The sequence below is a fragment of the Pocillopora damicornis genome, chromosome 14 (genome assembly GCF_964200805.1).
Source record: "Pocillopora damicornis chromosome 14, jaPocDami1.2, whole genome shotgun sequence".
NCBI lineage: Eukaryota > Metazoa > Cnidaria > Anthozoa > Scleractinia > Pocilloporidae > Pocillopora > Pocillopora damicornis.
The window spans coordinates 2,761,165-2,784,925 of record NC_142683.1 but is presented as its reverse complement, the minus strand read 5'-3'; the positions used below and the strand labels follow the sequence as shown (position 1 = coordinate 2,784,925).

General features: G+C 37.8%; 2 protein-coding genes and 1 long non-coding RNA gene across 21 annotated transcripts; 2 read left to right on the top strand and 1 right to left on the bottom strand.

The window, feature by feature from the left end:
• Positions 1-23: 23 nt before the first annotated feature.
• On the bottom strand, positions 24-23,756 carry LOC113667291 (uncharacterized). 19 transcript variants are annotated; one of them, XR_016182780.1, is made up of 7 exons: positions 17,949-18,125; positions 15,635-17,743; positions 15,309-15,534; positions 14,523-14,557; positions 11,713-13,858; positions 10,419-11,593; positions 24-6,451 (listed from the first exon to the last, which is right to left on the bottom strand). It is a non-coding gene; the product is annotated as an uncharacterized LOC113667291 (long non-coding RNA). The 19 variants fall into 19 exon arrangements; XR_016182775.1 differs by having other exon boundaries at positions 11,713-14,557; positions 14,695-15,534; XR_016182776.1 differs by lacking the exon at positions 11,713-13,858 and having other exon boundaries at positions 14,695-15,534.
• On the top strand, positions 1,022-4,083 carry LOC113667290 (homeobox protein Nkx-2.2). The gene is made up of 2 exons (XM_027183104.2): positions 1,022-1,312; positions 1,762-4,083. Exons 1-2 carry the CDS (start codon positions 1,105-1,107, stop codon positions 2,250-2,252), a joined length of 699 nt encoding a protein of 232 aa, XP_027038905.1. The 5' UTR covers positions 1,022-1,104; the 3' UTR covers positions 2,253-4,083.
• LOC113667289 (homeobox protein Nkx-2.3) lies at positions 17,302-20,070 on the top strand. The gene is made up of 2 exons (XM_027183103.2): positions 17,302-17,552; positions 18,120-20,070. The coding sequence occupies exons 1-2, from the start codon at positions 17,363-17,365 to the stop codon at positions 18,647-18,649; spliced, it is 720 nt and encodes a 239-aa protein (XP_027038904.1). The 5' UTR covers positions 17,302-17,362; the 3' UTR covers positions 18,650-20,070.
• Positions 23,757-23,761: the final 5 nt, after the last annotated feature.

Sequence of the window (23,761 nt, the reverse complement as noted above, 5' to 3'; positions counted from 1 at the left end):
AATTATAAAACTGCTCGGATATCAATGTCTGTCCAGCTTTATTTATAGCGCACCCATTGTAAGACGAAAGAAAACTTTTTATTCCTTAATTCTTTTGTGAAAGTTCTGACGGTTTGCGCCAACCCAACGTAAACATTTGGCTTTTTAGGAAAGATATTAAAATGCAACTGGGACTCATTAACGAAGCGTTTACAACCCCACAATCAAACGAACATTCACGTAATTAAAATGTTGACAGTGTCCAAATGCTCCTCGTACAATATGTAGAAAGCCATTTGCTGAACAAGCTTAGCAGCCGGTAGTCTTGAGAGAGCGGCGCACTGCAAATAAGCAACCACTTATAAAAAGTGGTATTTCTCAAGAATTCAGTCTATAATAAAAAATATGTAATAAAAACAATAGTATATAACACCTTCCAAACACTCAAACGTGTGCGTGATATCGTAAATAGGTTTAGACGAAAATAAGAAGGAAAAAACATGGAAAGCCGGGGCGATTAGCAAAGGTGCAAATTTTTATAGATTTTATCACTAATCCAACAGTTCTCTCTTCCGATCGACCATTAGCTGGTGTTCAACCTTTCAACTTCGATTACAACGATATTTCAAAATGTGAAGAGGCGTGGATAAGGCTACACGAGCTGAGTCCTTGAGACATTTATATGGGTCGCAAGTTGAGGAAGTGTCTTGAAATTAGTTTTGGACGTCAGAACTCCAATAAAGTGACCCATTCAAGAGAAAGCAATGATTGTTTGAGTTCTAAGCGGGGGGAAACAAGCAGTCGGGTCAGCCCGCCCAGCGTGACATGTCAGATGAAGCCTTTTAGGGCAAATCTGTCATTCGAAAGGGGTTTACGTGTGACAGGGCATTCAATTGCTATCTTTCTAATTAATTGTGATGTCAACTTCGTCACCACCTTAACCTATCAATAGAAGTCGACTTACGCGAATTTGGGCAACATTTGTTTAATGTCAAACATCTTGTTCAACACTTGAGAGCCTGGGCACGCCCCAAAGTATAAGAAGTTTGGCTGCGAACCGCTTCGGATCGAGTATGACTGAATTGCGACTGTGTTTGGCTTTGTAATGCCACTCATCTGAAATCCATGTCCGCAATCGATCGATCTTACGACATGACTTCGTTCTCCGTCAGAGACATTCTTAATTTACCCGACACCGGACTATGCCCGTCTAAAAGCGAAACAACCCATGAATCGTCCTCAACCGAGAGTTATCATTGCCCTGGCGGAAACACTCATACTCCGTCATGTGGCTCTGTAGTGTGTAATCAAGGCCAAGAGTACTCATATACAAGTAAGAATGAACTTGATTTTGTATCTTTGATCGAGCGAAAAGTAAACGCCGGTATTTATGAAGTGCTAAACTCGATAGATGGTAAAAATCTCGCCGAAGTTCTCGAAAGAGTTTATTTTGTTTCTTCTGTAAACTACGCGCGACGCGACGGATTTTTCGCATACAACCGAATTTCTTTTCCGGAAAACATACAATGACGCGTTTTACGAGGCAATTGCAAGCACGACTGAAAGATGACTGCAATTTCAAATTTTAATTGAGTGAATGCCATATTGCTTCTAGTTTTGAAGGTTGTTTTCTTTATGTGCCTCGTGTAAGGGACAACAGGCTAATTACTGTGGCTTACAGTTCACCTAATTTCTTACAACTTCGCAGCTCTTTAGTTGTGTCTTAGATATCGTTACATAGGCGAAACATTAATGAAATTTTTTGTTTTTCCGCCGTAACAGATCCACATCCGAGCCCGACAGAAAGGCCTTCGACATCCTCAGCGGGCTCCCAAGAAATATCTGAGCGAGAGGAAACGCCAGATGACTTGAACGATCCGCCAAAAAAGCGGAAACGAAGAGTTCTGTTCACCAAGGCGCAAACTTATGAACTCGAAAGAAGGTTTCGTCAACAAAGGTACCTCTCCGCGCCGGAGCGCGAACAGCTCGCGAGAATAATCAATTTAAGCCCGACGCAGGTGAAAATTTGGTTTCAGAATCATCGATATAAATACAAGAAACAGAGTTTTGAAAAAGGAGTTATGAATGAAGGACCTCCATTGTTCACCCCAAGAACTGTTCCTGTGCCTGTCTTAGTGCGAGATGGCCAGCCTTGTCATGGCGCTTCGGTCAATAATTTTGGATATTTACGGCACGATCCTTCAGACTTCTATCATTTTCCTGCAGTAAGTTCATCATACATTCCTCCTAGCAATCCTTATTGGAGCTGGTAGCATAAGCATGCTTTGTACAACGTGTGTTGGGAGAAGAATCCACAGAACAATGCAGATCTCCTTGAAATAATCTGTCACGGAGAAAAGAACAAAGTCAATTGTAAGCTTATAAGCCAACATTGATTTCAAAAACCTACGAGGGCAAAGGATCTCATTATTTAAAGAATCTAACAATTTGTCCAGGTTTGATGTTTTTATTAGATGTTCTTAAATTTCTTTGGAGTTCTCTTTCGACAAACGCGCAGCAAAGGCTATTTTCGTGTGATATAACAGCTGTTGTCTTTTACGTCTCAGAAATGATTGAAAAGATTTTTGTTTTTATCCTTTAAAAATTGTAAGAAACCAGATTTTTTTAGCAAATGATTTTGTAGATGTTTCTTTTAAACGGAAATTTTTGATTTCGTAGTTATTTTTGTACTATAAGTTGCTAGGTTGCTTGAAAATTGTTCCTAATGCTTTTAGTAAATGCATGTCTGAAATTATGAAGATGAAGATAAGAGCTCATCATTTTTCAGGAGATAATCCTTGGCAAGGTAAACTTAAATTCTAATTACAAATCCTCTCGTTTTCACTAAAATGCTAGTTATTTGAGTTTGGCGTAAACGTCGGTAGCAATTAGTTAGTTTTCTTCGCCAAAGCAGCTTTTCGTTTTACCGCACGAATTGTCACAAAACATTACAACCGCAATGCTGGGCGCTCACGAATGAGTGAATCAAAATTGACAACGCAATATTTGGCAAACAACACGTCTCGTTCTACTTAAAGGATTTTATGAGATGTTCTCTAACACTTTGACACACAATTTTCGCACTTAACCCGGAGCCTGCTTTTGTAAAACCAAACAACCGAAGAAATTCTCTCATTAAGACATGAAAGTACCAGTTTTTGTTTTCATTTTAAAGTGAAGATGGGGAAAAGGTTGTTACGGGCTTTGGTCACAATGTTTAATGGACCGTGGAATCAGCTCGTAATTGATTGTTGTTCGTGTTTACCCGATGAAAAAAGAGGAGTGGTCAGTGTAATTTCTTAGAATGGATCTTTACCAAATTGAATCAACGCTAGTTTGCCTTCGGATTAGCTCAAAAGAAAACAGTGACAATCGACAGACATCACGAGCAAATCGTTTCGATATCACAGAGTTTGAGTCAATTAGAATAAGTTATGCAATTTGAAACTTATAATACTTCCTCTATTTTGAATTACAACCTACACTGTACTCAAAGTTAAAGGTAAAATTGGTACTACGCTTCATTTTATTGAGAGCTTCAAGTCGCAAATGGAAAAAAAAAACGAGAGAATCGAAAGAAAACACTATGAATAATACATTACCCACTGTTTCACTTATACCTCTTTGTTGAAAAGTGTTAATAAATTAGAGAAACAAAAACATTATGTTGGAATGATTTCGAGTGTTGGAAGCGGGCGTGCTAACGAAGAGCGAAATTTCGAGCACTTGTTTTCTTCTCGAGAGCAATATGTCAAACTCATCCGACTTTTAACAGACGTTTTCACGCTTTCGTAGTCAAGAGTAGCTTTGGCGAGGATGGGAAAAGATAGGTGCAGATGTGTAAAACATAGTTCTTGGTTCGAATTCTTTTCTGTGTGATGCAAACTTGCCTGCTTCTTCAGTTTTCCTACGTATTTATAATTTCAAGTCACTTCACAGAAGGCAAGACTTTCACGAACTCGATTACCTCCGCGCAGCGGGTGTATAAATGAACAAAGTTTTATTTATTTTATTTAACCTATCTCAGTTACAGCTGACTACTTTAAGTAATGGAACACAATTAAACATTGGAAATAAAACGAAACATGAAAGCTCTATGTAAAACGTGCATGTCTCTGTTTAGCTATTTTTAAAATTGACCCACGAAGACACATGCCAATCCGGCCAAGAAGAATCCAGTTTGAGAATGATTTCCAAAGCCAAGCACTTCAGCGTGACTGCTTCTTCATTTTGTAGATTTGAGATTGTGGCAAACAAATTAATAGCAATCTTACATAGCCATATTTTGCGAGAATTATGACATTATAACTACTCTACCACATAAATATATGGAGATCTCTAACACTGAAATGCATATAACCTATGCAAAGTGGCCCCCATGTTTGAAGAGGGAAACTACTTATATCGTAACTGAGATTTTATAGGGTTGTTTTACGATGATGTGAAAGTTCGTAGATGATGTTTTTGTCTCACTGAAATATGACAGAGACATTTTTTTGTTAATATAATGGACAATGTGTAGTTAAAAGGAGGTAGGCGTCACAGGTGGTAGAGTTGCTTAAGTGACGCGCTGATGTAAAAATGTCTGATATTGTATGGGAAATTCTGGATGGTTCTCTTCAACATTGTTATGTCTTAGTTACTTTTAATCTTTCTTTATCGTCGGATTTAAATGATATCTATTGGCGTTATTCCATTCTTTTCATGAGCTACCAGTTAGGAGCACTTCACACAGCTGGTGGTGTGGAATGAAATTAGAGCAAAGGCCACGGAAAGATGCTACATTGTGTGGAGGTAGCGGATATTCAATTTGTTTCTCGGGAAATAAATGGAGGTGTTCCCCGCTTCAACGTGCTTTTATGATTCGTATTGTTTTGGTTGTAACTCATACCTCATCTAAGTATTTATTACAGCTTTGGTATACCGATGGGCGTTTTTATTCCAATCTCAAGTAAATGCAAGAATTAGGTTTATTGTTTAAGGATAATGTTTTGAATTGGAACGGTTGTTGCTTCAACAACTAACAGGGCCACTTAAAAAAATGAAAAAAAAATTTTCTCTTGAAATATTAAAATGTCTTTAATGCATAAAACGCGGTAGAACCTTTTAAAACAAGGAATCTATTAAAATTAGTTGAAGACCAGTTAACGAAGGTAGTTATGAGAGGAGATGACATCCCACTCGTTTTTGTGTAAGAATTTACTCGCAAAGAAAAAAGAAACGCCGCCGGTCGAACACAGAATGCTCGGCCCTTTTTGTGAAACTTCTTACGCAAAAAATAATTTTGGTTTGTTTTCCCTCGAGCAAGATGGTCAGTAGACGAGTGTCGCGACCGAAGCTTTCCTCTTTATTTACATGTACCAGAAATTCAACTTTTCGCCGCAGAGGAAAAGCTCATTGACTCCACTTAAATTAACACTGAAACTATTCTTGAAATTCGGTTTGAAGTTGCTTCGTAGTTAACTTTAGAACACTATAGTCGAACGGTGATAATATATGAGCTGTCAACTACGCAGACATTTGGACGCATTTTTTAAAGTTACCCCTATGCGTCCCAGAGAACACTACCCTCAAAACACGATCACTCAAATGGCAAACACTTTTTTAATTTACCTGAATTAGTCGCATAGGTTTTAAAAAAACCATAATTTACCCGCAACTCGTATTGAAATCACCGGCCGGTAAAGGAGCAACCTACTCGAGTGAAGGAGGTCAGCCTTCACGATACAGCTTCGAGAATTGTTTATTTTTATTCAAGAGACTACAGAGTACCTTCTTGAATATTTTTTTAAATGAGATTAATGGATTTTGTTTTCTACTTTTTGTTTTGTTTTGTTTGAAACCCATACTGCCTTTTTTTACCATTATTAATGGGTTGTAACAAGCTGCAATGTCGAATGGAACGAAACTAAACCTGTTTTGCATACCATGACATTTCGCTTAATGGACAGTAGAGGAAAATGTGAAAGAAAGCAATAGAATACCTGAATGTTTGGTGACAGAATTACTGTTCTTAAGAGTAACTGAATAAAGCTTTTTTTTTTTTATATATCCACCATGTGTATATCTACACTGAATATTAACAACCAAGTACCGCTACATACTCTTTGCGTTCTCTGCGTGAATCTGCTTCCGTGACGTCTGAAAGCCAAGTTGTGCTTCATGTGTTTGAAGTCGAAGTTCTCGAAGTTGACATCAAGCTTCGTAACAACTAATCGTTGTATAAAGAGAAAGTCAGTTGCGATTTACGAAAAAAGGTGAGGCTTGTGTACGTCTTACAATTTGAAAGTAGTTTTCCACAAAAAATTATCGATTTACACTTTCAAGGGTGAAACTGATCTTTTCAATTACTTTTAAGACCACTCCTACAAAAAGCAGATATGAGAATTATTTCGTCTTAAAACTAATCCTGTAATCTCCATCCTTGCTCTCCAGCACCCTGGTATCAGTTGCTGATCCTTTTCTTTGCGTTCTGAAATTTAAAAGCGATAGTAGATTATGTAAATAAACAAAGCCTTCAGATGACCGACTTCCACACCCGCAGGATTTGAAGATGACGCTGTTACTAATGCAAAAGTTGTAGCTCTAAATACATTGCATTTATCATCCTTTACAATTTCTACTTGGACGGCATTTCCGTTTTGTTTGAGATTAAAAATGAAAGAAGACAGCTAACTAAATAGAAGCAAAGGAAAGTTTATTTGAAACTTACAGCAACGCTGCATTGCGATTCGACCCAAAATATAGTCGTCGCGGAAAGTTGATGCTCATTTCAGACTATCCTATGAGTTTAAACTTAAAAAACTTCCACTTATTTATTGCTCGATTTCTAAGTCCGTGGTATGTCTGTGCGTCTGTTTTATCTCCATCTCATTTATTTATAAACGGGGCTTTAGACTGGTGAACCCAGGGTGATAGACTTGCCCTACAATTTATTACTTAAACTTTAACTTGCCACGTATTACGGCAGGAAACTAAACTGAAGCACAGCAACTGTTCTTGGTTAATTTCAATGGCGCCAAAGTGTCTGTAAAATGCACTCAGAGCAACAAGCCGAGAGCCACCTTTTAAGAGAAAAATTCGATGTTTATCTCATTTTAAATCCCAATTTCTCGCTATTACATGGATCTGGTTTCTCGACCGGTGCCATTTGACAATAAAGGAAGTATTAATGCTTCTGTTATCAGTCGCTTTTCTTAAAATTTCAAAATAACTTAAGGGCTGCAACGAGCGAAGCCTTTTTTGCGACCATGAAACGAAGCCGCCTTCTAAAATATAATCTACAACGATGGCTTTGTCCTGATGCAAGAGGCAGCTCCTTCTTCAAAGAGAAACTACTACAAGTCTAAATGCGCTGCGGCTTCTTAAGAAAAATGGTTTTGCGGTCAAAAAACTTACTATGATAAAAGGAAAGGCTCCAAGCTGAGCAGGTATATTAGTATCGATGTTCACACGACCGAAGCAAAAAAATTATCGACACTCACTAGTGAAGGATGACCTCTTTATGAATTTAGGAAACAGAAGTGAGTAAGCTTGTTAGTAGCTTAGCGGTTTGTCTTTTACTTTCTAAAACCGGTGACATGGCAGAAACACCGATGAAGCGTCGTATGTTATTTTGTCAAGCGAAGTGGCCTGTAACAATCCAATTTTCATCCCTCGAAAAAAAATCACACATAGTTGAGTGTTATTACAGTAACAGTTAAAACGGTTGAATCTAGTGACTTGATTTTTAAGAGTTTTTGATTGTAATAAGTGTTTTAAAAAGTCCTTGAATGTTTCCATCAGGATGCTTTTTTATGGTCACGGAAAATGTAAAATTTCTCCTTGCCCCTTAGACCGTCGCCATCACCTTTGGCTGTTATCTTCCCATAACAACCAGGCTGTAGGGGATGAAATATATAGGGGCAGGCATGGTTCACCAAACATGCTTTCGTTTTCATCTCAAGAGTGAATATTGTATGCTGAAGCTGTATAAAAAAACTAGTGAACGGATATCCACTCGACCTTTCACAAACTGTAGTGAATTGCGGATTTCTGGTCACTTTAGTCATGAATGCTTAATGTTATGAGAGGGTTTCGGATTACGTACACTTAACGTTTAATAATTTGGTTTTGAAGAGCTCACGTGGTTTCAGCTTCTAGAGATAAACTTAATACGCCATATGTGCCAGAACTGCGTTTAATTCGTATCGTATAATATTGCCAGGGATGCGATAAAAGAATTAACAGGAAGAAGATAACAAGAAGATAAGTCTTTCCCTCCGCGCACTGGATGTGCTTGTAGGCGCGGCATGTAAATTTTGGTCTTCAACAGGAAATCTTCCTACCTGTTTGTAAATGTTTTTAAAGAGCCAGCGTTTGGAACTGTTCCAGAGAAAGAATCCCTTGTAAAGCTTTTGAGGTTCATAAGTGCTAAGTTTAACCACCTGATTTGAAAGAAAGCGCAACCAATACGCCATTGTTTAAAGTAGACAGCTGATGTAGAAGCTGTATGTAAATGCAAACATGGCCGCAATAGCAAAATTAAAATGAGCACTTTTTGACGCGCTGATAAAACAAACCGTAAATAAATAGAAAATTGAAATTAGGGATTGCATCGCGAAAGTTATGAAAACTTCAATTTCGGTAAAGAATCGTATCAATTGTGGTGCTTCTCAGATGATAAATGGCTGCATACTCGTATCTGTAAGCTGACTACCATGGAAGCGCAAGCTTATCTTCCAGTAGTTCAATTGAAAATGCTTTACACCTCAACTTGTCAAGACTGGTTTTCAAACCCAACAACCCTGTGTTAAGATTCGGCCTCCCTAAATCATTGTGTAGTATCAAAAGTTGGAGAAAACATACTTGAATTAGGATTTTCATTGCTAGCGGAGATGCTGTCTGTAAATTGCTCTTTTCAAGTCGATCAGTAGACGAAGGCGAGGAAAGGCTGACTCAGATATGGCTGTCAGTCCAGAATTAGTTACATTCGGAGCAGCTGGCATTAATATTTCGATAAAATTGCGTCTCTTTCTCCAATGCTCCCGTGAAACTTTAGCCACAGTGCGCGGATATCAAATAAATAAATGTGAAATGATTTTCGTACACGAAGCGTAACTGCCAGGGAACTTTAACTACTCACGCCCAAATAACTTCCTTTAAAAGCCTAAAATCGAGTCGTTGAGCTTAAGTTAGCTTTATTTTCAATTTGTGCTCTATATTCTGGGTATGCTTTAAGGGATTAATTCACCAGATCTATGGGAATACGACGCTTTAAGCTAATAAGCGATCATGAAATACTCATCATATATATGATCAAAGCAACTCATTGTAGCTATAACACATGCTGCCAACATAATCATGAGCGCTGAATACATGCAGTCAACTTTCTCATGGGTGCTATTTGATTCCTAGTTTATAATTTGTTTGGAATGCCAAACAAGCTAGAATTAGCTACATTTAAAATACAAATTTCTAAGACGCTCTGAATCGAGCATAAATTAATATATGAAAGAGGAATGTTTCATTTCTTTTGCTAAACCGGCATTGTAGGTTGGACAAATATTTAGTCTCTTCGAGCTATATGCTTGGTTTGTTTCAAGCAACAGACTAGGCTATACAGCAATCTGCGATAAATACAATCTAAGGAAAACTCGAACATAGATTTCAACTGACTTCAATAACAACACCAGTGGTTCGCTCTAAATCCACATAGGGCAACTGAAATATTTCAGTTTTCTGTAATGTGTAAATTTCGCTGAAATCGGATTCCGGTCGTACCTTTTATAATCGTTTGTAAATCGAAGCTCTAGTAGAATATTCAGAGAAAAAAGGCATCAATTTATTGGTTTCATCGAAAACTAGTTTACAGTGGATGTGAGCAGCGTTCCAGAAAGTCATTCCTCTTAGATGTTCAGTTCTAAAGAACGCCTGCAGCTGCACGTTGTTATTTACAGTGGTTCTTCACCGAGACGCAGAAGCAATGCGTTGTGAGCGAGTGATTCCTTTTGGTGACTGAAAAATTGAATTCCATGTATGTAGTAAGAATTTTGCGCTAAAACCAACCCGTTTTGTTTTTTTTCACCTAAAGACAGAATGGCATGAAATAGGTCATGTTTTTATTGATTAAAATTTTGAACTTGAACCGTGACTGGAATCACTACAATGTGAGATGAAGAGTGAAAGAATGACTTGCCACTTAAATAAATACCTAGTTGATCGAGTTTTCCTCTACACTTGCAAGGCGAATAGATGATGTCCGCTAGAGGTCTAGTAGGCTAGAGATTGAAATATTCCCGAATGTCTCATGATATGGCACAGTGCCGGCCAGTTCAGCTTGGAACGTTATAATACTAGTAAGTGCTACAAACTGTGTCAGTTGCCCTTGGTTCTAGGTCAGTCGTTAAATGTAGTTCGAATCTTTCCCTGTCAATGAATGCCACAAAATGCACTATTACCTTCACCTTTTACTGATTTCGCCATGAGCACGCGGCTGCAAAGCTGTTGAAACTCGGTCTAATCAAGAACCATAAATATCAGTGATATCATCGGGCCTCTGTGCTAAGTCAGAAAGAATTAGTCAATTGTTTAAAGCGGTGTCTTATCTTTTAGCGTACAACAACTCAGGCATAGCACGCGTCGCTGAATGAATTTATTAACTGCAAAGCACTTCACTTGCTTGGAAACTCTGCCTATGAAATTCTATGATGTTCTTCACGTCAAGATTTTCCATAGAGAGATAATTTCTCTTGTTTTTCGACCCGTATTACTTTTCATTTAACCATTTAAAATCACGAGAGATAAAACACTTCAGAGATATGCTCGGCTATGAATTCAAGAACAAAAAAAGGCGGGTCATAATATTTTTTTTTGAAAAGTTTTCTTTAGGTGGAAATAAAACCTTGCTTCAAGATGGCAAAGTTTGGACTACAATGCAAATAAAGTGAAAGTTACTTCCGATGTTTCCCTAATAAGGTTTAACCAAGTAATCAAGACATGAGGTTCCATGTCTTTTTATTTGCTCTGAACACATTTTCACCCACAGATTCATTTCCTTTGACAAGTTTATCCTTTTGGTACCCCGCTTTATCTATGAAATAGAAAGTGTCTTAAGCGTTCACGTTATCTGTTTATAATACCGCGAGTATTTTATGGCGCGCTTGAAATATCTTTATGAAGTTTTCTGTTTCCTTGTTTGTTTTTGGTAGCAGAATTCTTATGAGAACATGGGAGCTGTTCACAATGGAACTGAACATCCAGCCTTGCTATTCAATAACACGTTCTTCTTTTTGTCTGTCTGTCGGAAGCACATTAGAACAAATTAGAACGTTAGGTAAATGGCATTTCTCACAACATTGATGTCTCAATACTTCAAGAATCTGAGAGCTCATAAAAGCAATGTTGGAACCTTTGTTCTCTGCAGACAAAATCGCATGTCAAGTGTCATCATTTTCCATGAATGAAACTGGCGGTCAGTTTGCATGAAGTTTAATTAGTTTTCCCCCAGTTCATAAAACTGGTTTGACAGCCCAAGTGTGTGTTTTTCATCTGAACCGGGCATAAATGACTCCGTGTTGACAACTCCGCTTGTCCAATGCCACGCGTTCCATATATTGTTGTCCATGGACTTCATCTGTGTGAATAAAAACGAATAAAAGTTAACACATTGCCCGTACGTGTCAGCACAGGTGAAGGCAGGCAGATTAAACAATGCCACATTTATTACAAACGCGAAACAATTTCAATTCTTACTGTTAATGAGAAAGCGCTTTATCGTCCAGCCGGCTGAAAACCAAGGGAGTTTGTCCCACGCAAGTTTAATCCCTCTTTCTATTCGAACCTTGATTATTCCCTAAGCTTTTCAATCAAGGACTGACCTTAAGAAAACTCCTTAACAATAACATAAGTCTCGAGGAAGTGCAATAATTGTAAAAATTCTGTATGTTCATCCCGGGAACCCTTAGTAAAATTTGGAATATTAAGGTGCCTAATACCAAGGTTAAAGTTGTTGCTGTTCGTATTGACAAAACTATTACCTCTCATGTACATACACTTAAGGTATAGAATTACACAAGTCTGGCAAAAGGAAATGAAAAAAAGAAATCTAATGAATAAGGCTTTTTTTCATCTTTAAAATGCAGTAATCACATGACGGCGGCGATAAAAAACCTTAACTTGAAGTGTACGTGCAAGCCACGGCAAGAGGTGAACTAATCTCACATATCGGGCTGAAAAACTATGCAAATATGAACGGAAAAGCAATTAAATTCATTATGAGACAACGTGGATGATAGCAGCTGGTTGAATATATAGTCAAGGGATATCCTTAAAAGAGAATTTATACCAATATTTTGGTTTTTGCTTCTTCATCCAAGGATTAATTCAACCTGAACTTTTTACTCAAGTCCGAGGGTAATATTATACAATAAAAACCGATCATAACCTATACTAGAACACTTTATTGTAGTAGGGGGTTGTAACGTTTTAAACCAAGGATAAAACCTTTGTGTGTGACCATTCTAATGAAAGTTACTAAGCAGTAGATTCATGTGGTCGTGTTTGTTTTACAGTACGAGGTGGTACTAGCTTGCACGTTTGTGTAACAAACCCCACATAGGGCGACTGGTTCATTCAAATGAATCAAGGCTACTTTGGGTTACATTCTTGTGGCTTTGATTGTTATGCTGGGAAAGGTGGTTGGAAATTTTAGCGTGTAAATGAAAGCTCTCGATCTGAGCACGTACTGCCTTAATTAAACTTTACAAAGTATTCAGACTTTTAGTCTGTTGATAAAACCTTAGTGTTTGTCAATCAAATGGAAGCTAGTCTGTTCATTTGGTGCTTTTTTTCTTTTTGCTGCACAAGATGGCCCTAACTTTATGTCTTTCGATAAAACCCTAGCGTGAGACATTCAATTAAAAGCAATTGGGGAGGTTCTCATATGGTATTGTTCATTACTGAAAACGAGGTTTCTCTAACTCTAATACCTACAGGTTCGTGAGGAAAATACTAAAGATACAAAGAGTAATTTCGTGTGGTACTTTTGTAATATGCTGTGCCTGGTGGTTTTGTAAATTTTAAGCATCTGAATGAAACCCTCCTCAGTGACCGATTAGAATGATTTGTAACGAACAATGCCTGCGCGGTGTAAGTAAAAGTATCTCTAACTTTTGAGTTTTAGTTCAGAATTATTTTGCCAGGGCGTGAACATTTCAGTTGTAAATTTTGAGGAGGTACTTTTGAAGTTTTTAATTTTTTCTGTCATTAATATTGTGTTTTTTTAAAGCTAGTTTGGAGGTTGTGAGCAGTCTGTTCAGAAGTATGTCTTTCTAGACTCTATTTTCCTTGACAGTTTCTTTTCTTGACATATTTTTTTATTAACTATAGAAGTTTATATTTCCATCAAATACAACCCATTTATTGCATACGTTATGGAATAAAAATAATTGAAACACCTGAGGACGACCGGAAAGCTTTCAAAATCATATTGTGGGAAATTAACTTTCAAAAACCCCTTAAAATTATTGGTGGATCGCGCTCTAAAAAAAAGTTAAAATAAAAATTAACAGAATGTTCACGCAATTTAATACGTGCCAGTTCCTTCCCGTCTGATGGCTAAAAATTCACAAAAACCATACAAAAATATTTTCACAAAGGTGACCCTGTTCTGTTCTTTGTGTCGAACACGGGTCATGGTGGCAGTGCAGTAATAAAGGTACAATGTTAGGGGTAATCTGCGATGATTGGACCCTTAGCAAGTTGAAGGTTGAAACGTCAAAGTATTTGTAAGTTTGGGACCACCCGCGTTGTTTTGAACAAAAGTTGAGCTTTATTACAACACAGTAGCTGTCCAATTCCTGACAGATAAACGGGGATAACTTTCTTGCTGTATTCTGACCTAAATAGCAGATAACAAAATACTAGAGGTAATTACTTTCGCAACAAAACTATATCACAAGGCCTCTATCTCGGATGGAATGACAGATTTGTTTCGCAGTCGCGATAAATTGCTTCCTTTAATTCCACGCCAAAATTACTTTTGATTAAAGCATGCGACTTCTAGATGAATTTTTCTGACAGGAAGTAACGTGAAAAATATTCATCCTAAATCATTTTCATCCCCAGGAAACGACAACTCAATTAGAATAACTCTTGAGTACGACACCTGTGGGGTACAACGTAATCCAAACTCGAGGCATGAGAGAGTCCCCCGTTATCATTGATTAGATGTTGTCTTTTTCCCCATCGCGGATACGAATGTATGAGATCCAGAAGGTAAGATGTTGTCAGTTTTATCAGAGCCCCTTTCGCCTTTTTCTTTGAAATCAGTTCTTCCAAGATCATAGGACTTGTTATAAGCACGGCTGGGACTATACCACACCGCAGCCGGATCTGGTTTGTTATCTCATTTGGTCGATCATCCCAATCAGCTATTTGAACGTTTGACAAATTTGACTGAGTTCTTCATTTGTAATTTATACAGGTGTATTGTCTGTAAAAAATTGCATGGATCCCTCAACAGACTCCTTAAAATAGGTACAAGATAACAAAGTATAACTCACATTTCATTCCATAAGCTCCACAGCAGAAGAACACCCTAAAAAATTTTCATGAAAATATTCGATTTGGTGTAAGAGTTTCAGATACTTAGGGGTTATGATTCAAGTGCTGTTAACGTTCTCAATATTTTGAGAAAAATCCATTTCAATTAAATTATCAGATAACTAAACATACCCTACATCTCTTATACTCATTCTTCAACAATCCAGCATGTGCGGTCTGTATGCATGGACATGCGACTCCGTTTAAAGTTTGTTTTGTTTTCATTTTTTTACGCTTGAATAATTTCCGGCTGAAGTGATATCCCAGAGAGTGAAAACCTCCAAATTGTTACTGAGAATTAGCAGGAGAGATTTTACTACTTTCAGCTCAAACCATTTATAATCACCGGCTCCCTCGAAGGGATTTTCTAATTACCAAGAGCCCAGACTTCATTGTAAATGAAACAATTTGAGGTGGAAATAGCAAATAGATTTAGTGTGAGGTCAATCTTATTTCGGAAGTTCAGACGGTAAGCCTTTAATCTCCGAGCGAAAAATGTTCTTTTGGCATCACCCTTCGCTCATGCAGTGTCAAGAAAGCTTTTCGAAAACCATAAAACACACTGATTTGTTTGAGTTTAGCCATAAAAGATATTTTGATGACAATATCTGCTTCGTGTCATGATGAGGCGCCAAATTGTTTTCCTAGTGCGTTCGGGTCAAAAAGTTAGTCCGGCCCACTATTAAAACTAGAAAAGGCTCAGACAAGAGGCGTGGACTTGATAAAGAGAACCTCAAAATAATTACCTGGCGTAAATTCTCATTTAACTGTTCTTTTCTGCACCGAGATTTTATCTCAAGCTTATGGAGAGATCACCGAGCTTGAACGAGGTTCTGGTTTGAAGAAAAAAGACTTGAAGACGTGGGAAATGATTCCGTGATATTTGCTATCGCTGACAAAATCAAAGTCATCGCAATTCTGCCCACTTGTCAAAAACGATAGTAGATGACGCCAAAGAGCTGTCCTTGTGACCTTTAAAGATGAAACTGAGATTTAGATTAACAACGAAAAACGAGGTAACGAAAACAATAACTTAATTGAGTAAACTTCATACTCCTCGATGAACTTCTACCTCAACGAAGAATCTAACTGCATGCAAAGAAGGTTTTTTTGTGGGGCAAAAATTTCTCTGGGTCGATTCATTGTGATGTGCGGTCGATACCATCAGTGAAATGAAACATTGACAGAAACAGGGTCTATACATGCGCTGTTGAAGGTCACAGAAACATCTTTGTCACTTTGATAGTAATCCCCCTAACAGGTATTCAAAACATTTGTGTTTTATTGTAGAAAACCTAGATGTTTGTTGAGGTCAATGTGGCTGTTTCCTGTGTTTTGAGCCACAGTAGATATGCTGATGTCCTACGACATTTGCAAACATTGACAAGACCGCACGATGCTTGGCAGGCCTTAATTATACGATCTGTCATATCTTGGAACATTTACAGGGTTTGTGCACCTTACAATCGGAAAAATAAATAGCGTAGAAGCTTACTTTAGTGTCAAGAAACAGTCCGAGAGGTCTTGAAAATCAGGACCACCCCCACAGTTCATTAAATAGTAATCAGAATATAGTGGGAGTTTCAGATACATAAAAATATCAAAACTACCGGCTCTGATCGAAGATTTCTTAAACTTTAGTGATGACCCCTCGAAAAGTTACTCTTAATATTTTGAGATGAATCTCAAACCAGACAGAAATGTTCTCGAGAACAAGACTTAACCGATTTAAGTCATATCTCCTTGAAATATCAACTCCGAATCAAAACAGGTTGAGATGCGTAGCGCTGAAGTAGCTGTCAACAGCTCGTGTTAAGGAATTAAAGAACTGGAAATCTGTTAAAACCTTTTAAGATACGATTTTGTTTTTAGATTTCAAGTCGACGTGAGAGGAGAGAGATTGGTCGTCAAAATGTATTGTGACAGCAGCATTTGAAAGCTTCACCCGTCGAGAAATAACAAAAGAACCTATTTTAATTTTGGCAAGAAAAACACCCATCAATCAATCTAATTTCTGAAGGTTTTTATAGGAAGACAAAGTTGTCAGGCCTGTCGACTCGAGTTATTAGCAATTCAAAATCATTGATTCTTTAATTTAAGCCAAAATCACGTACTGCTTCAATGAAGCAATAACGCAAACACCATGAGCACAGATATTTTTTTTTTCTGAAAACGGTTCATTCGTTCCAGCTCAAGAAAACACTGGAAGAAATTGATTTCTAAACGGTTAATTGCTCAAGAGCTAATCCAGTTAACTGTATTTAATAAACAATTCGCCAGCTCCACCATTGAACAATGGTTTTCCCGCCCTCCTCTGCCGAGTTAATTCAATGTTTTGAGAGGCGTGAGGGAAAAAAGGCATTAGGATACGGGAAGTGGTCAAAGATCGTTCAATTACACCAGGATGGCAAAACGCACACCGGATTGGCAGCTCACTAAATGAGATTAAAACCTTAATTGGAATACGCTGCTAACGAACAGATAGTCAAGGAAAAGGCAAGGCCAAGTTAAAGGGAATCGTTTTAAGCCCTATAAAACCTTTGGCTTTGTCTGAAAGATTTCAATGGCTATCATTTTAATTAACGTACATGTCAAAGGGGTGACATCTTTTTATCACCCTAAATAAATTCTCCTCAAACAGTGAATAATAACATGTGTTCTATGTCAATTCAGGCGAGTCATACATGACGTGTCTCAAGCTCACTCATTAACCAACCCACACATTCCTACCTACTCTTTGATCTGTGTACAGTCAATAGGCCAGCAGCCATCTTGAGTAGCGTCCGTCAGGGCTCGCGTTATGTCTTCTTTTTCCGTGAAGAACATCCTCAGCTTGCCGGAATCGTGTCTTCAAAGCTGCTCCAACGCTTCTCCACGGGTTCCTAACATTTGCCAAGGTGTTAATCTCTCCCCCGATCGTTCTACAGGATCTAATTGCATAATAACGACGATGCCTCCATCCGGTCCGCAAAGCCAAGACAACACTTCGGGTAGGTACAGGGTTTGAGTCTAAATTCTGTTTTCCATGCCACAAATTTCCTCTGAGATTTGTCTGTTTTGAGCGCAGATGACACAGACAAGCGCTTACTTACCTGTCAGGTTATGGTGAATCTCGCACCAGATTGTTATTCGATTTTCGTGACCAAGGACATGAAATGTCATCTTTGTAAGTGAGCGTCATCTGTAGAGAGACGCAGTGGAAAGAAACATGCTTAAGAGCAGCGGTTCCATATTTTGATACTTTTTAAGCCACAGGAGATGAAAGTCGGTGCTAAGCAAATTAAAGATAGGCGCGATTATGCTGAAAATCCTAAGAACGCCAAACTGCCATCATAAATTACGAGTTTTTTTTTTCCCTTGTAGTTTTTTAAACTCATGTAACTCACCTCTTCGGTTCACGCTGCTTTCGATAGCTTTTCTAAGTAAAGAGTAGAAACTTGTATAACATAAGAGTCATTGACTTCGGCTCCGCCTCGCTGGTAGTTTAAAACCAAATCACCTCTTAATCGGTGTTATCGAATCTCATCAAACGCCTTTACCCGCTTTCGTTCGATTAGGTCCTCGACCACATCCTGAGATGAACGAAGACTGTGCAGGGAACGACGTGCTACAGCAAGCTCCAAAAATCAACAGAGATGAGTCTAGCGATGTTCCAAAGAAAAGAAAGCGACGGGTACTCTTCACCAAACACCAAATCTACGAACTGGAAAGACGATTTAGATATCAGCGCTACTTGTCAGCCCCAGAAAGGGAACAACTGGGACGGATGATCAACTTGACGCCAACACAAGTCAAAATATGGTTCCAGAATCATCGATACAAGCAAAAGAAGCAAGCAACAGAAGCAGGAGAGTTTAAAGATTCTCACTCGCTCTATCCCAGAACTGTGCCGGTGCCTGTTTTAATCCGCGAAGGTCAGCCATGTTATTCGAGTGATTTTGGCAACTCAGTGGGAAATTACTACCCAAACCAATATCAACCAACATATGACTACTCAAACTCTTACGGGAATTCTTATTCCTACACAGCACCTATTTCATCCATGAACTCGTCCTGCATGCAAGCGTACTCATATTGTAAATGGTAGAGAAAGAGCAGTAATGTTTGATAAACTGTGGAGGAATTATTTCACAATGAATGACTATGCAGTCTTGTTTTGGCCGTTACAAGATGACAAGCTAAACCATGGCCAAGAGAGACCATTGAAACTGTCGATCAGTCGAGAAAACTCGACAAATTTTTTTTTTCTCCCTCTCTAAAACCCATTTTCTGTAGTTTTTGGAAGAGAATCTGTAAAATATCTCCAAGTGCCTAACTGTAATATTGCCGCAATTCTAAGAGTTGAACATTTAAATCGCATCAATTTTGTCAATTACACTGTCCACGAAAATTCAAGTCTGATACTTATATAGGGATAAAACTGTGGCTCCCGTTCGGTGAAGGTGACCAAATTTCTTTTCCTTTTGTTTGATCATGACATTTTTTGTTATTAGTAGTTAGAAAATGACATTTTGTTTTGCCACTGCCATTAATAGATCTATTCTTCGAGACTTTCTCTGAGTTACTTCTCAAGTCAGGGGATGGGTTACATTTCACAGGATTAAGTAACATAAGCAATGTCTTCGAAAGAAGACCCGCAAATGGATACACAGTCTTTCCTTCGAAATGCTATCAGACAATAAAAAGATAATGGAGCAGATTTTTCCAATGAAGAGACAACCTGCTCAGTTAAATGAAGAGTATCAAAGGGCGTGTTTGCTTCATCGACCTTCATTTGAAAACAGACATCTCATTTATGTTTTGTATTCTGGTAGACAAAGTTCCTTAGTGGTTATTTCTTCTTCTGAAAAATGGAATGAGATGTTTTTACGATTTCAAATAAGTAATATTATAGAAGAAGTTTAAAAATAGGAAAATATAGAATTTTATGACCATATCGTTATGGATTAATTCATTGATGAGATGCGAGTCCTTTAGAAGGAAGACTTTGTGGTCGGTAAACTAATGTAATACCTGTGATTCTGCCGATGTATTCATTCTATTTATCTTCTATGCTTTCGTTAAAAAATTCGTAAATAATTTGATGATCTGTTCATCATCTCCTTTAGTTTAGGAGCACAAGGATGCAAGACAGTTTTAATGGCCAAATGTTTTCCACTCGTGGTCTTTGGTTGCAAACTTTTATTAACAATCCACGGTTTGGAAATTAGCTACCAGTACACAGATTCATCATCTTAAAGTTGCTACAGAATTCTTAATTTATTTCATTCTAAATGTTTTTATGTGGTGCGTAAATCTAGAAGGGCACTTCGTCGAACGAGTAGAATTTAAACTTACCATCAAGTTTATGAATGTGCAATTAGAAAAAATCCATTGTAGTTTGGTTGATGTAGCTCAGCTTCTCTGTTCATATATATCATCTGATGTACATATATTTACATCCATGTTAGTATGTTACTTTAGATTCGGATGAGAGCTCCACAATAAAACTTCATTCGTAAGAGAGTATGCAAGTGTCGGTAGTGTAATTGCGTGAAAAAAGCATGGGAAAGGAACAGCTGACAACGACAAAAATCCTTTAATAGGAGGGTTTGTTTCTCAAAAATATAAGTGCAATTCGTTAATAGTTCAAAAGGATTCGTTCTCAAGCGAAGCATTTGAAAACAAAATTTTTGCCATACTGGTGAGAACATATGAAGGCGGAGAAGTACTTAGATCTATGTTGAACGAAATGAAGAGCTCTCTCTCACTTTCCTTATCCTTTTGACGAATGCTGATCGGTGAATTTAGGACAAAGTTTCAAAAGGTAAATTGTATTAAACGCTTTTCTTTTCGATTTATCGTTAGAGCCAAAGGAAAGTAAAAGCTATTTAGAACGTTTTCAAAAACTGGGCCGTGATTGACTATTGTTGTCATTTTGCTCTGGTTGAAAGTTGCTGTATCAATGAATGTATTCAGTTTGAGCCAATATTAGAGAGAGAGGTCATGATGTGCAAAGCCATAAAACTTTATATTTTAGTAAAACAATTGATTAGGGTGAAACGAAGTAGCGTAAAAAAGAAGAATAGCCAACGTTCAAGGAACGATTTTAAGGTTTTTCAAGGGTGGGCGGAAAGAGGCTGGATCAACATCCTGAAGCAAAGAGAACATAAGTTTTGCAACTCACATTATAAAGCTAATTACTTCTCGCATGGCTCAGCTGGTCAGAGATGGAAACAGATTTTTCACCGCTTTAAAAGTATCCTCCTTTGACTCGCGTTACCCTTTTTAAATTTTAAATCTCTTCGCGTTTATTTATTTATTTATTTGGTATTTTAGAAGGGAAAAGTATCGAGTCCCTTCTAAATCGTTCGTGGGAGATAGGTCAGCCATGCATGATTCCTCCACCTTCATTTAACTTGGAAAAAAATACGAACTTTTAATCAAAACACTGCCAAAAGGGTCAGTTCTATAGAAACTGTCGCCCTAGCTACTTTTCTTACATTAGTAAATATAATCCTAAGCTTTTAAAGACTTTTAAGAATAAAAACAGCTCGGGAGGAATTCTATTCAATGTTTATTTTCATTTGGTATTGACGCAGTTTTAGATGGTAGTGTTTAAAGTCAATAATACCAAGACCAACAGCATTCTTGTCCTCTAAACGGCTTACGAAAGCTGTTTTAACATTTTGCTCTTTGGATGCTATATTTCTGCGGGTCAAAAATCAGGAGATTTTTTCCTTAGAACCGGCGCCGGTTCAAATAAATCTAATTTGTCATGCTGTGAGAGGAGGGTGTGATGTCAACCCACAGTGGAATAATACCCCCACCCTGTCGATAGCTTTTTATTGGGATGATGATAGCAGATATTTCTGTCGCATGGAGAAATTTGAACCATAAGTTTTATTCCGCAAATGAAGTCCATCAAACCTAATGATTTGTCTGTTATCGGGGTTCATCGTATCAAAAACACCAAAATTGAAAACAGTTTAGGCTAAACTATGATTGAGTGCCAAGTTAATTTGGAGCAGATTAGTGTCTTTTTACAGACGCGTGGTTTTGTCTGTGGCTGACCTAAAAGGAATCTCAGTTGTCGTGATCCTAAAAATACAAGCAGAACACGAAGTCTGTGTGAAGAGGCACTTATTCACTTCATGGTTCCTGCTGGTTGCGTATCCGTCATTCTTCAAAAGAATCACAAGTGCTTTGTTACCCGAAATTTAAAATGGACGAAACGAAGAGAATGGAAAACCAGTTGCACAATTGACGGATACTTGAAGTTTTCTTTTCAGTTCCATGTGCACAGGGAAATTAAATCCGTGAACAATACTGAAAGGATTGTTTCTGTTATGTGCAGCCTCTTAAAGGTGGTTTTTAAGGGTGGTTTTCTTCAATATTCCATTGAAAGAATGAATACTGGTCCGAAAATGAATGTACGGTGCGTGGATCTGCTAAAGAACTGAGAAGTACACGGTCTGTCTGATTTGATTTGCTTTCATCTGATGCTATACATATAAGTCATTTTTTTTACTCATAGTCCTCTAAGAATTATTTTATTTATTATATAGAGGTGAATGCTAAGAGAGAATTAACACATTTATCTGAGATCGTGTGTGTTTCTTAGGAGTCTCAAGCAAATTGAGCACGTTCATTTTAACCGTGCAGTTTGGATTTTTTTACAAACGTATTATCATAGTCGTTTAACAACAATACCCAGTGATATTAAGGACGAAAATATCTTCGGCCCAACTTTTACATTAAAGCAAATGTCAATAGGGTACTAACTTTTAGCGAAAAAAAATTCTTCTTCTGAAAGATTACTGCGTGTGATTCTTATTTTGTGTTTTCATACTACTAATTTAGAAATATCCCTATTTGTAAAATCACAGAGATTGATGATTTCTGAAAATGCTTTCCATTTGTACCAAAGAAATCCCTCGAGCACAAGACCTCCACAAAAATATCAACGTTTAGAGATCGGAAAAGATATAATTTATTAAAAAGGATGTTCCACGTTTGTGAAAGCATTGATCAACTCTTTCCTTGGAGGGATATAATTTGGGCGTTTGTATAAGTCTAACTCAACGCTAAGTTAATGTTAAACAGTGCTAACAATTCAATGCTGCCTATACAACGTGGAAAATTTGCACGAAATGTAAACGTCATTTCCGAGCAATATAAAAGATCTATATGATTAACTGTAACACACTCTATGTTTCACAAGGGCTTTGCGCTTTAAGGAGCTGTGAAAATCTTTATGGGATTTGGGAATATTCTGATGCACGCGTTTTGGATCCCTCCTGACTCTCTAATACGAATAATCATAAAGAGCTGTGAAAATCTTTACGAGGCACGTGTTTTCGATCCCTTCAAAATGTATAATACAAAATATTTGTGCTACACTCCTGATCTGTGTTTTCCGTCTAAAACGATGATCCTCTGAGATCTTTTCATAAATATGCTATTTGTTCTGTTTATGTCAGTGAACGCACGGCAGTCACTAAGCCGAGGTCTTTGATTAAATAGTTGCATAGAGCAGAACCATGGCAAAAAAATGACAAGAATTCAATACAGCACTTTAAGTACTTTAACCATATCCGATGAATTTTCCTAAGTTATCACGAAACGAAATAACAGTGATTTCCTTTGGAAAGCGAACGCATCCGAGAAAGCTTAGTCAGGTTTATGACAGTTCATTTCATTGAGGAGGATTTTAATGTGTATTTTACCTAAGAGACTTCCTCGGCTTTAGGAATATCCCTGACCCATGCAAAGCGAGAGAGCGAACCACTTATAGTGCCATAAGAGACACATCGAAATACTCAGGAAGGAAACTGCGAAGTTCCACTGTGAACCAAACCCCATGTGTTGCACTTTTAAGATTGAATATTATAATCGGATACCTCAGTAGGGACACTTCCTTCTCATGTCCTTAATAAACTTTGGCTCGTCCTGCTGCGCTCTCTGGCAGTGTTTCCATCCTTGTTACCAACGTGAGCAGCCAATTAGCGGAACGTGAGCTCGTGTACTGCTGGCTCTGCGCTTGTCAGCGGTAGTTGTAAGAATGTGTATTGCGTAACGTGTAACGCCTTACGTCGCGTCACCTCCTCGTTTTAAAGAATAGAACGCCTCTGGTTGTTCTCCGTCTTGGACACGTGTTGAAGTATAGAGTTATCGATGTAATACCTCTATTTTCCAACAATATCTCATTGATTTTGCC